Here is a 13,804-nt window from a genome sequence, read left to right as displayed (position 1 = left end):
ATAAAAAAATTGTTACTATAATGCATTGACTCCTTTTAGAGGGGAAACCATTTTTCGTTTTTATTCAATACAAAACTGTTTCAACTTTCAGTTTCCCTAAAGTTGGCCAGACCTGCGAAATCTCCAATAATCAAGGAGAATTAGGTTGGAGCATTGGAAAACATGATATGCAACTGATAAAATAGCTTTCATTTCTAACAAAATAGGAAAAATCAACCATCTCCGTACCTTTACTAAGGCGTTCATGATGCGTTAATGGCGACACCATATTCGGGATTTTGTGCATGCTTATTAGTTTGATCGAAAACCTAGTTAATGGAAAACAGGAGTCCAGACAAAAAATACGATTTAATACTTAGTGATAACCATAACAAATAAATTAATCTATAGTTTGATTACAATAGCAGAACCCTCATCCACTGTAAAAGCGTGTGACTGACGATTTTCATAAAAAATAAAAAGAATCATTTGACAGCATATATTATAACTATTCATAACATGTAACACTTTATTTCAATTACTGTTGTACATGAAAAATTACAAGAATGCCATGATAGTTCTATTCTTTCGAAATAAAGTATCATAAAAGCTGAACAGCTGCTATGGCAGGTATTTTTTCTCGCAACTTCTGTGTAACAGCTACACGCACAGTCATGACACTAGCAGCGGGGCCTGTGATTCTGATCTTTACTATTGGCTCATCAATAGCCACCAGCTCAAGAGTTCCATCAGCAGCCCCGACCAAGTAGGGCCTTATTTCCTCAAGAACCTGAACCAGTTTATATAACATTAAGATTTTCACTTCATACTAATGTTACAGAAATTATATTAGTCATTTATACAATAACTGAACAGGTCTTGCTTGATATAGAAACTTAAAAAGATAGAATAAAGTCCAGTGTTTGAACCATTTCTTACCATCTATTGACAAATATACTATGATCTTAGACCAGTCTCAATAAACACAATCCTATGCATATAACATATGAAAAACAACATATACAGTTTAACAGCCTAGCAGGATAAAGCATCTTTCTTATACTGAAATGCAGAGCTTGATATTGAGGCCTAAACCTCATTATAACAGCTAGTAGTTAAACAGAAGTCTCTTTCCATCAAATAGACAGTGTACAGAACTGAGCAACATATGAGGTAAAGACTTCAATGTGTAACAGATTTTGTACCATATTAATGGGAATCACGGGAGGGTCTTAATGTGTGTAAATTATTACTAAACTTACCCACAAATAACAAAAGCATTCTTCACGAAAAATGTTTAGCCTTTTCCCAAATTGTTTGAATTCCACAGATGACTTCCATCAACTAACTTGATTACAATGTAATATACAAAAGTTACCAATATTTATCATTCAATTATTTTTTGTCAGATATATTCGTATATCCGCTAGATTGTTTCAAAGAAATCCCAAGAAACATAAAAAAAATATACATTTAAGTCCCACTCAATCACTATTTGCATATTCATATCCTCTAGATATACTGTTTCCCTCTCAAGTCCCTTGGTGCATGTGAACATCTGTACTTGTGCGATACCATTTGAGAGAGAAAAAAACATTCTACCAGTTTTCTCAACAAAACTACAAAAAGTTTATTTCAAATATGAATAATCCAGAAGAACCAGCGAAGTATATATATCATCTTGATAGAACACAGAACTAACCTTCTCTATGTTTTCTTCATTTAGTTCAAGACCAGTTTCTTCATCAGCTATCGGTTCAACCGCCACTATTTCAGGGATCTTCTCCATCAGTCGACGCTCAATGCCCAATTTCATTGTTGTAACAGAGCTTGGACACGAACCACATGCTCCCTGTAGCTTCAACCGCACAACATTGCCATCAATTTCATGTAAAGCCACATTTCCACCATCTGCAATGAGATACGGTCGAATTTCATCCAATACACTTTCTACATTTTCAGCAGTTAATGGCAGTTTCACAGATGGATTCGGAGTAGCAACACACTTTACTGCTGTACGAGGATAAAGTTAACAATATGATGAGCCGACAGCCATGGTCCAAATACTGATTTGTTTTAAAAATGGTCGTTCGTCTCAGTTGAACGTTCGTCCATAATTCCCACCAGCTGTTTCCCACAATGCTCCAACGAAGGCTGCCGACACTCTCAACCAAGCCGACAGCCATGGTCCACTTCCATCATCCCACATTTAACAAACTTCCACTAATATTTCCCACTTCACCAACCCTCCAATTATGTCTACCAAATTATTCCAACAGTCCCCCAATCAAAGCTACCGACAGTTTCATGAAGTTTGCCGACAATTTTCAGTCTTCTGGCAATTTAAGGAGTGCATCAATGATCTCCAAGGGAGAGGATTCACCTCTGACCAGGGCCTTTGCCTCTCACGACCTTCACCCGTAACCATCCCAACTACCATTCCATTTCACTTCCAACATCCATTACCTCCAACACTAAACCCCAAGATTATCATCTTCATTCATCATTCACCTCTGACCACTCTCCATCAGCTCCAACACCCGTGAACTCACTCCCATCTTCATCCATATACTGTTTCCCATATCATCATCTTCACCTTACCCCCACGGCCAACACCTTTCTTCCTCCATTTTCATTACCTCCAAACACCCATCATCATCCATCCTCTGCTGCAACGCCCACATCACCATCCACATCACTCCCGACATCTCCAACATCACTTCTACTTTCATCATTTTCAATTATCAAAGACCCCAAAACCATTAACTGCAAAAAAAAAAAACAAAAAAAAAAATCCAAGAGCCAAACTAGATATTGATCCTCTGTGCCCACGGCCCAAGGATTAGAGTCGCCGTTCGTGAAGCAAGAAGGATGCCAGGGGACCCGAGACAAAGGCGGCCCGGTTGGCGTGCGTGATGACTGGTTCGAAGAGGCAGTGATGCGGCGGCTGGTCCTAGCAAGCGGTGGCGTGGTGGCTGGTTCGCAGAAGCAGTGGCGCGGAGACAGTCACCGGTAGCAGCGGCGGCGAGGATGCAAGGTGGAAGGCGAGTGCGTTCTCCTCTCGCGCACCGTGGTGGCCGTTTGGACGAAGGTTGGGAGGTGGTCGTTGAACGGTGGAGGTGAGCGCCTTTGGCTTCTCTTGCTCAGAGAGAAAGAGACCCCTGGTCTCAGTGGAGTGAAATGGTGTGATGAGAAGAATGGGAGAAACCCCTAAGGGTCTCCTGAGCTGAAGAATGGAAAGGTCTTGGGCCTGTTCGTTTTTTTTTTTCCTCGACCCAGCTCTCTCTAATAAACAAAAAAAAAGAAAAAATAAAATAAAAACATTTTTCTCCTTCACGCACCCCCCGGTTCTCACCCGCACACCCCCTTTCATTTGGGTTTAAGCCCCTCCGTTTCTGCAAACAAAAATTAAAAGAAGAAGAAGGGAATTGGACCTTACAAACAGATTTCAGGGTGCACCTCCACTTTCGTGTTTACACTCCTAGCATATCCAAAGTTGGAGAAGAAGAGTATTGGCCTAAACAAAGGAGCTTCAATTTCAATTGGCACTCTGGTTTTTATCTCTGTACCCCTATTCATGTTGGACTTTTTTTTACTTTATTTTGTTTCTTTATTTAATTATTTGGTTTTTATTGCATGCCCTCCTTGTATAGTTTCCCCACCATTTGTTTTATCTATTGAACTTATTTGTTTCGTTTTACATAAAAAAATTACAAAAATAAAAAAAATGAATGAAGAAAAATAAAATACATAAATTCTAAAAAAATCAAAAATATGTTTTAAAGGTTTAGGCACATGTGTGATCGCACGCATCGTCCTTGTGTTAAAAACCTTTTCTCTTTCTAAAAAATATCAAAAATATGTTTTAAAGGTTTAGGCACATGTGTGATCGCACGCATCGTCCTTGTGCCAAAAACCTTTTCTCTTTCTTCAAAAAAATGTCAAAAATAAGTTTCAAAGGTTTAAGCACATGCGTGATCGCACGCATCGTCCTTGTGCTAAAAACCTTTTCTCTCTTTTAAATAAAATGCCAAAAATACGTTTTAAAGGTTTAGGCACATGTGTGATCGCACGCATCGTCCTTGTGCCAAAAACTTTTTCTATTTCTTCAAAAAAATGCCAAAAATACGTTTTAAAGGTTTAGGCACATGTGTGATCGCACGCATCGTCCTTGTGCCAAAAACCTTTTCTCTTTCTTCAAAAAAATGCCAAAAATACGTTTCAAAGGTTTAAGCACATGTGTGATCGCACGCATCGTCCTTGTGCTAAAAACCTTTTCTCTCTTTTAAATAAAATTACAAAAATATGTTTTAAAGGTTTAGGCACATGTGTGATCGCACGCATCGTCCTTGTGCTAAAAACCTTTCCTATTTGATTCATAAAATACAAAAAAACATAAAATCATCAAAAACTAAAAACATCGACAATTTCAAACAACAAACAATATCGCCTGGCCAGAACTACGTGATCCTTGATTCTCCATCAAAAGTGGAGATACGTAGGAGCAAGGCCAGTCCTTGTCAGGTTCACTCTCCCAAAAATTCAAATTTATCCATAATCAAAATTCTCAAATTCTCAAACAATTCCTTAAGCAAACTTTTCAAACAATTTCCAAAAAGAAATACGGAACCCTGATTTCTCATTCTGAATGAGAATACGTAGGAGCAAGGTCAATCCTTGTTGGGCCCAAAAAACTAAAAAAGTACATTTTGTTTCTTTAGAGTTTTATTTTAGGGGATAGTTAAACATTTTGAAAACCACATCATATTCGTGTATTTAATTAAAGGTACTGCTTTAGGGCAGGCGTTGTAGGGTGCTAATACCTTCCCTACACGTAACCGACTCCCGAACCAAGAATCTCATTTTCGCAGACCATGCTTTATCATTTTATGGTTTTTCCGTAGTTTTCCAGAATAAACTATGGTAGCGACTCCAAAATCTCTTCTTTTTCAAAACCGTTTATTTTTCCACGGATCGTCGTCCCGTCGCGATCCCGGTTGCGACATATACTTATGTTACATATTTTCGATCTCTGTGTTGGAGGATAATCGTTCTGACATTATTGATTTTTTGAAAGAAATAACTTTTGATGAAATTATATTTATCTTTTGGACTGAAACTATATTACTTTGTTTCATGTGTTTGGATATATCTTTTACACTGTCTAATATACGATTCTGTATAAGTTTCATCAAGTTTCTCAGCCGAACAATCACTCAAGACCTTTGTGATACCAATGGCATTAATCTTCAGAAGGATTTTTGTTTATATTTGGTGTGATATAACTAGTACCTTGTAAATAAAATTCCTTTGTCGATTAAGAAAATATACTACTACCCCAACCTTTTCATAATGTTGCAGCCAAATTTTTATGTTTTGGTAAAACCATATCGAGTGTGTTACCAACAGTCTCAATACTTTTTTGTCAATTAATCGATTTTCTTAATCTTCAATAAAACATTTATTATTCATTGAAAGAGTGATTTGTGTTACTAAAATTGATTTAAAATATAATATTTATTGTTCTTCGTGTAAAGAAGTTTTAGGCTACAGGATTGTACGTGGTGAGAGTTCATATATCCATGTCATTTCAACTTATAATAAAAGACTGATTTTCCATGGGAACCTCAACGTTTACGGTTAACATAAGCCATGGACATTTCGAAAATGTTGTTATGCCTACGAAATTCTCGGTCACTAGCACAAGAACCCTTTTACCTTATCCTTTTCTTATTGACTTCAACAGCACTTCTCACTAACTACTATCATTTGAAGAAGTAGATCTTCCAAAACTTAATATATGCCAAAAGAGTAAGAGACATGGCTGCTGGCTGTGAGCTATGCACTAGGCTGGCCATGGAAACTGACCAATTTGCCACATGAAACAGCAAATTCACAATTATTTTTTGTTCCATTCGTCACAACGAGAACGGAAAGAGGAGTAAGAGAGCAAAGCACCACGTGAAATTCACAGTTCAACCATGTTCAAAAAAACAAGGTAGCCAGTACTAACTTACATACCACATTCAACTTTGTCACAACAGTGCATGAACTAAATTAATCGATACACACCCACAGCTCAATGAATCAATATTCCACCAAAGGGAAAGGACATGCAAATCAGCTTAGAATGTGATTAGTACTTTAATACAAGCCGCCCACATGCCTCAGACTACTCTCAATATCTTCCCTGCAGAAAAGAAAAAAGAAAAATACAAAAACAAGTCACCTTTAGTATTGATCGAGACAAAGTTGATAATTTTTCCAACAGAAAAGAATACGTAAGATCTAGCCTCAATGAATACAGTTTCCCGCAAGAAAATTTTTTGAACTAAATATTAGCATCAATTTTTATCTCTATTCTGACTAATTTGACCAATAAACAGAAACTTGAATATACTCAATTTTGGGTCAGTAGAATACTTGTCCGGTAAAATTGTCTGGGCCAGAAGGTGGATGTTGAGACCCTGTCCGTTCTTTGGCAGGATGAGTTTCCTGCTTAGCCTGTTCAAATTCCTCCATGTATGTTGGCTTGAAATTCATCGTATATGACGGTACAAAAGTGTCACCCCTGACATCTGAAGTACCATGCCTAGGCACAGGATCTCTTCTTTCTCCTTGTCACGGTCGTCCAATGTTCTGTTGGCATATAACTCCTTTCCCCTTGTCCTCCTGGAGGTCCAAAGCCCTGCTGCTGAGCATATTGTGGATAATTCTGCGGTGCTTGATCAAAGGTCAGTTGGGGGTATAATTTTGCGATGCCAGATCATAGTTCTGTTGGGGTGGATAATTTTGCAACCCCTGACTATAGTTCTGTTGGGGTGGAAAATCAGGTGATGCCTGACCATAGTTCTGTTGTGGGGGTAAATTGGGTGATGCTTGGCCATGATTTTGTTGGGGAGGATAGTTTTGTGATGTCTGGCCATATTTCTGTTGTGGTGGATAATTCTGAGATGCTTGGCCATAACTTTGTTGGGGAGGACAGTTCTGTGATGTCTGACCATATTTCTTGGTGAATAATTCTGAGATGCTTGGCCATAATTCTGTTGGGGTGGATAACTTTGTGATGCTGGGCCAAAGTTCTGTTGTGTTTTTATTCCCTTTTTCCTTATCTATGTTTGATATTTGGAATAATTGCATGTGAGTTTCTTTTACTTTTTCTTTATGTTTGAAATAATTGTTCCTTATCTATGTTTGATATGTCTACTTATTTGTGTTTATTTTTGAAATTGTTGTTATAATCTCCCTCTACACAATATGCATATTGTGACATCCCAAAAATACAGCATAAACCATAAAATCAGAATATCACATTTAATAATATTTCGATACAGTTTTCCAACTAAAAACAAAACAGCGCTCAAGGACGAATGTCCTTGAGTACAGTCTTACAATAGTAACAAAACAGACGCGCAAAGCCACACGTCTTCAGAGTTACAAATGAAAAAGCCGAACGTACACGAAACTTGCCCGAACGGTTTACACGGCACAAATACTGAACGGTCTATCAAAATAACAAGGCAAGATGGTCGAACGACCATTCTAATACAGGCTACATAACTGGCCGAGCGCCTCACTGCTCGGTCTTCACTTCGACATCAACCAGGTTCTCTTCATTCAGCGCCTCTTCCAAACGCTCGTCTCCCTCTGCTCACACCCACACGGATGATCATTGCAATGACAAGACGGACGTACAAGGACAATAGACAACACAAGGAAACGAAAGGGTAAGCTTACTTAATTTAACTCATGCATCAACATACAATTTCAAATAAACCATTCATCACACATGCATATTTCAACATACACATTCATTACATAACAATACACTTCAACGTACTTACTCAATAAAACTCAACACGACTGACTGTCCGGACTGTATGAATTCTGCGTAGTTACAGGCGTTCGTGCACCCGGGTGGTGTGGTAACTGGCATTCTCATCAGCTGCCACCCGAGGTTAGTACGTCCGTCCAAAGTACCTCTAAGGACGACGACCTCCTGCTATTCCCACGCATGACGTGCGCCTCTACTTGAGGACGATCACTCACGGAATATCAGGATTGAACAGCCAGCATTAACTTCCCACAGTCATACTTTACGAATTTCAACATTTATCTGAGTCATTCCTACCGGAACGCTCGTTCAATAATCATATTTTCATTTCATCTCGTATACTTTCCAAAATTACTATTCATCAATGAGTCGTCCCTAACTGGAACGCTCGTTCAAAAGTCACAATTTGCTTTCATATCATATATTCTCAACCTTTATAATTTCATATTTATTTTCATCATTTCTTTGTAGACTAAAAAAAACGAACGTTCTGTCCCCAATAAGGCCGAGGACGAACGCTGTCAGCGAGACCCAAAACGACACTCGTTCTAATCAAAGTACGAACGACAGAATTTCAATGACGTACGGGAATACATATTATACTGTTCATTGGACGAACGTTATTACCTTGAGAATCAGTTAATGAACTGACGCTCGTGAATTTTAAATAAATGACCGAACGTGGCAAATATGAAGTTGGACGTACGCTATTTCAATAAAACCGAACACCATTCAGAGCGAGCGCTCAGTATAAGACTGAGCCCCATTTTATGACGAACGCTCGTTTCAAATCGGGGCAATTAGGACGAACGCTCGGTATAGACCGAACACAATTTAGAGCGAGCGCTCAGTGTAAGACCGAGCCTCATTTATAGCGAACGCTCAGTATAAGACCGAGCGTCAATAAGAGCGTACGTTCAGTGTGATATCGAACGCTTCCCAGTACGAACGTCAGGAGTGAGACCGAACGTTAAGTAACTTGAAGTAACAGTGCTTTGCCGAACGCTAAGAGCAAAGCATTTTAGTATGAGGACGTTCGTCCTCGACCAGGATTCTACCCAGATGACAGAATCCTATTTTTCATTATGTTTGCCAAGAAAACCGAACGGTCAGTGACCGTCTCAGTAACGAACGTATCAAATTGTGGAAATGAAAAGGGTAGAAATTTATCAAAGGACACTCAAATACAAACAGTGCTTGGCCGAACGCTCAAGCACATCATTTTTACAAAAGGACGCTCGTTCTCAACAAGATTTTCATTCAAATGGGAGAATTGAGATTTCAACCATATTACTAAGAAAAACCGAACGGTCAATGACCGTTCAGTACGAACGTACATACTCATGGGAAGATCATTTTCAAATCCAGTTATGTTCCAGTTCATTTCTCATCATACAGTTTCATAGTTTCATTCATTCATGTCATGGTATATTTCACAGTCCTCATCAAATCCATATCATCAAACATTCATTTATTTCATTTCACCACATCAACGAACGTTCATGCATACTAGTCAGAGTAAACATATTACATCATACCCATACAGCCAAATAAAGAACGTTCATACCATTCATACATCACGCATTACTTTCATGCAGTAAAATAACGAACGTGCAAATAGCATACATCAAACCAGTTAAATTAAATAAGTTTCCCTTACCCGGAAATGACGAACGTTCGCAGACGCACACAATTACACCTTTCCACTATAAATCCCCCGCTCGTCAACGCTCGTCCAAACCAAGCTACAATGGATGAACGCATGAGCAACGCATAAGCGAACGCTCGTCAGGCTAAGGAAAAACGAGCGTTCAAATCGAAGTGGACGAACGTTCAATTCGTCTAGTTTTGGACGAACGTCCAATTTGAAACCAAATTGGACGAACGCGATTCTGCAGATTCTGCATAATCGCAGGTTTTCCAGAAAACCAGAAAACCTCCATTTTTAACTCTAAAGCTTTTAGATTTCTAAAAAAAAACAGTAAGGTTAACTAATCAAAACGAAAATCTAGCACCCCTTACCTCTTGAAGACTTCCTTGAATTTATCTCCAAAGGGTTTGATCTCCTTCCAACTTCAAAAGTTCTCCTCTTCTTCTCTCCCAGAACTTCCAGCAACTCTTCAACTCTTCCAAATGCACCACCAAAGTCTCCTTTTTATTTTCTTTTTTTTTTGTTTTTGAATGGGGAATGGAAGCAACGTTTGCTGTCCCTTATGGCCAGCAAAACTGACGCTTTCCAGCGCTCGTTCCTTCCTTCCCCGTTTGTTTTGTCTTTTTTTTTTTTTTTTTTTTTTTTTTTTTTTTTTTTACGATTCCTTACACATATCATGAGTGAGGCCCTATACCCGGGTCTGAGCGCAACTTAGAAATAGAGGGGTTGTGTAGCGGTGTCACTCTGGGATGTACTTCCTGTCTGGCTATCGTGAGAACTCCAGCTAGAGTCTGTTCTCTTCATTTGTGTCTCCACATCTAGTTGATTACTCTGACTGTTGTGGAAAAGCAGTGAAAAGAGCCATAGCTCTAGTGGCCTTGATTTAAGGATTAGGAAGCTATCCTTGTGAATGCATATATTTGGCCTTAGAACTTTAAGTCACTCAACCTTTGATAAGGCACAAAAGGGAGATTATTTGTTTAAGTCTGTCTGTCATTATTTTTCTTTCTATTTTTTACAATGAATGTGTCATATTTCTTTTTGTAAAAAAAAAAATAAAACAAAAAAAACTAAATAAATATGGAGATAAATAAATAAAATTTGAATTCAATATTTAATTTTGTCTCAGAATCATTCTAAAAAAAAAAAACAAAAATTGAAGAAAATCTTGAGTCACTTGTCTTTCTTACAAATTGTCAAACTCTTGTTTTTCGAAAATAGAAAAAATGATAATCAAAGACAAAAGTAACAGTGTCAGACTTTTCCGAGGTCAAATGTCTAATCAAAAATAACAATTTGATGTTTTTCTCGAGACGTTTGCACGCATGGTGTTTGAAAAATCTCACCCTTCACCTTCCAAAATAAAAGGATTTTCCCCAACAAATACTGTCACTGCCCTCAGGAACAAAGTAAACCTTTACACCGGGGAAAATTGGTCTGGTGATCCCTGAATCCATTGAAAAAAAGAGAGAGAGAGAGTTGAAAATGAATAATGTCTCAAGAAGAGAGGATCTCCTTGCCAACTAGCCAAAAGTATGCACAAGAAAATCAAACCAATTGGGGCCACTTTTTAGCCGATCCTTTCATGCCCATTACTTCTTCTAAAAAGAACCCATACCAAAAAAAAAAAAAATGGGGCAGCCGGGTGGATCTCACCCCGCGACTTTTCCTTGAAAATCATCAATCCATAATCTCAAAATTGGGGCAGTTGGGTGGATCTCACCACGCGCCTTTTCCTTGAAATTCATTAACCCATAATCCCAAGACTGGGGCAGCTTTGTAGATCTTACTTGGATTTTTCACCCGAATTATCATGGATTCATCATCATACTCATTACACAAAACCGGGGCAACTTTTAGGTGCCTCATAGGAGCGTATGAGGTGACATGCTGACATGGCTATCCCATTATCTTCCAAACCATTCTAAACAACTCTCATCCTTCAAGCATGTTGTGTTGACGTCTCGGAAGAAAAAGTCAAAATGTAATAATCTCAAAGTTAGATCTCAGATGTATGACATTCCTCAATTTTCTAAGCATTGGAAATAATGACCAATTTGATGATTGCAAGTAAGACAATTGACTCGAGCGAAAAAAAAAAAACAAAAACAAAGCAAACATTTTTATTTCTGATTGAAACCTTTTTCATTCATATGAATGATTATCGAATCCTTCTTATTCTTCAAAAAAAACTAATTAATAAAAACGTCAAATAAAATAAATAAATAAAAAACAAATAAAAAAAATCAAATTTCAAAATAATTTTTTTTTTGACAATTTTCAAGCTCAACTCGGCCCAGTTACATGCATAATTCTCATTAAATTCTATTTCTAAAAGATAAAAAACACACAAATTTTCTAATATGTTTATTTTTTTTCACATTTTTGTAAATAAATAAAAATGAATGAAAAATAAAAACATTTTTATTTTTCAAATGTTTTTCTAAATCAAGTATTCTCATATCAATTTTTGCATTGCTCGCAAACCCAGTTTCTACACTGGCCCGCAAAGTCCAGTTTGTACACTGACCCTCAAAGCCCAGTTTCTACACTGGCCCGCAAAGCCCAGTTTCTACATTGGCCCACAAAGCCCATTTTCCATGTTGGCCCACAAAGTCCAGCCCGCCTGACTCACAAAGCCCATTTTCCATACTGGCCCGCAAAGCCCAGTTTCCATGCTGGCCCGCAAAGCCCAGTTTCTGCATTGGCCGAGAAATCCCAATTTCCACAATGGCCCACAAATCCCAATTTTCACAATGGCCCACAAAGCCCATTTTCCATACTGGCCTGCAAAGCCGAGTTTCCATGCTGGCCCGCAAAGCCCAGTTTCTGCATTGGCCAAGAAATCCCAATTTCCACGATGGCTCAAAAAGCCCGTTTTCCATACTGGCCCGCAAAGCCCAGTTTCCTACACTGGTCCAAAAAGCCTAGTTTCCAGGCTGGTCCGCAAAGCCCAATTTTCTCAAAAAAAAAATATATGTTTTTCAACTAGTATCATCATTCTCATTTCATATTACTTTTCTTCATGCACAAAAAAAAAAAATACGCAAAAGTTGAGTCAATTATTTTCGATGCAAATCATCCATTTTTATGAGATTTCAAAAAAAATGTAATGAATGTCATAATCTCTTATAGTCAAATGTTTAAATCACATATTCTTAAGAGATATTTGTGTGCATTACTTGAAAACATCATCCTTCAGCCTTTGCTATACCAAGAGATTGACCCAATCATGTTCTTGAGCCCAAATAATAAACACAAAGTTTTATACTGGGGCAGATTTTCCATTACCTCCACTGGCTTTCATTTGGGAGATTCTTGAATCCGTTGGGACAAAAAAAGAAAAACAACAAAAAAAAAAAGAGCAAAAGATAAGAAATGACTCTTGTTGAGATCATTTAGTCTTGTCTCCTAATTAATCTTTTGAAAATAAGGCAATCAAAATTTGAAATGATGTGTGGCCATCTTTCTTCATCCAAAAAAAAGATATATCCATTGATACCAAATTTGAGCCAATAAGAAATTTCTTTTCAAAAATTTACCTAAACAAGGGTTACCATCACAATAGAAGTCAACTCAAATCACCACACTAAAAACACTTAGTGATTAAATGAAGAGAATTCATCACAACAAAAATAGAAAGAATCACAAAATGATGACAAACAAAAAATGAAATTTGAGAAAAAGCAAAATATTCAAAACAGATTTGACGAATAATCGATACAAGGTGTAGATGGTAACTCTTGTTTCAAATAACCCCAAAAATTTATTTGAGCCTTTATATCCTTTCTTTCAATACCCTTCAGCCCAAGCCACATTACAAGCCCAATAAAAGTCCACACGGATTGAATAATGGTTGCTTAAATTTTCATAAAGCTTAATTTTGAGACAAGACAAAATGACTAACAATGCAGTTGTAAAAATAAAAAATAAAAAAAAAGTCCTCGGAAGAAGGGAACTCCCTATTAATCAAGATTATACAAAGGAAAATCAAGCCAATTTGGGCAATCCTTTCAAGCCAATCATTTCCATATCCATCACAAATTTCTGAACAAATTCATATCCCTTTCAAACTCTTCCCCCGGGTCCCAAACTTGGGGCAACTTTGTGAGTTTTACATAACCTTTTCGCCTGTTTCTCCGAAACCATGGCAACTTTGTGAGTTTCATATGTTTCGGCCCGGCCCATTCAGAATATTGAGCAACTTTGTTAAATCTCAAATTTTTTCATCTGAATATTCAAAGCTCATACAAAGACTAGGGCATCCCTTGTTGGGCCTCGCATGATCTTGGTTCGCCCCTAACTTCAAAAATCTATAACCACCAAGACTGGGGCATCCC

The 13,804-nt window shown here is 37.7% G+C and overlaps 1 protein-coding gene and 1 long non-coding RNA gene across 2 annotated transcripts; both read right to left on the bottom strand.

Moving 5' to 3' along the window:
- Nucleotides 1-342: 342 nt before the first annotated feature.
- Nucleotides 343-3,662, bottom strand: LOC148190791 (nifU-like protein 2, chloroplastic). Its single transcript, XM_088102237.1, has 2 exons — nucleotides 1,682-3,662; nucleotides 343-769 (listed from the first exon to the last, which is right to left on the bottom strand). The coding sequence occupies exons 1-2, from the start codon at nucleotides 1,793-1,795 to the stop codon at nucleotides 581-583; spliced, it is 303 nt and encodes a 100-aa protein (XP_087958363.1). The 5' UTR covers nucleotides 1,796-3,662; the 3' UTR covers nucleotides 343-580.
- A 3,605-nt stretch (nucleotides 3,663-7,267) lies between these two features.
- Nucleotides 7,268-10,528, bottom strand: LOC148190790 (uncharacterized). Its single transcript, XR_015783099.1, has 3 exons — nucleotides 9,836-10,528; nucleotides 9,474-9,558; nucleotides 7,268-7,626 (listed from the first exon to the last, which is right to left on the bottom strand). It is a non-coding gene; the product is annotated as an uncharacterized LOC148190790 (long non-coding RNA).
- Between the last annotated feature and the right edge of the window lie 3,276 nt (nucleotides 10,529-13,804).

The sequence above is a fragment of the Vigna umbellata genome, chromosome 11 (assembly GCF_029865625.1).
Source record: "Vigna umbellata cultivar VRB3 chromosome 11, Vumbellata_1.0, whole genome shotgun sequence".
Lineage (NCBI taxonomy): Eukaryota > Viridiplantae > Streptophyta > Magnoliopsida > Fabales > Fabaceae > Vigna > Vigna umbellata.
This window is presented reverse-complemented; position numbering and strand designations above follow the sequence as displayed.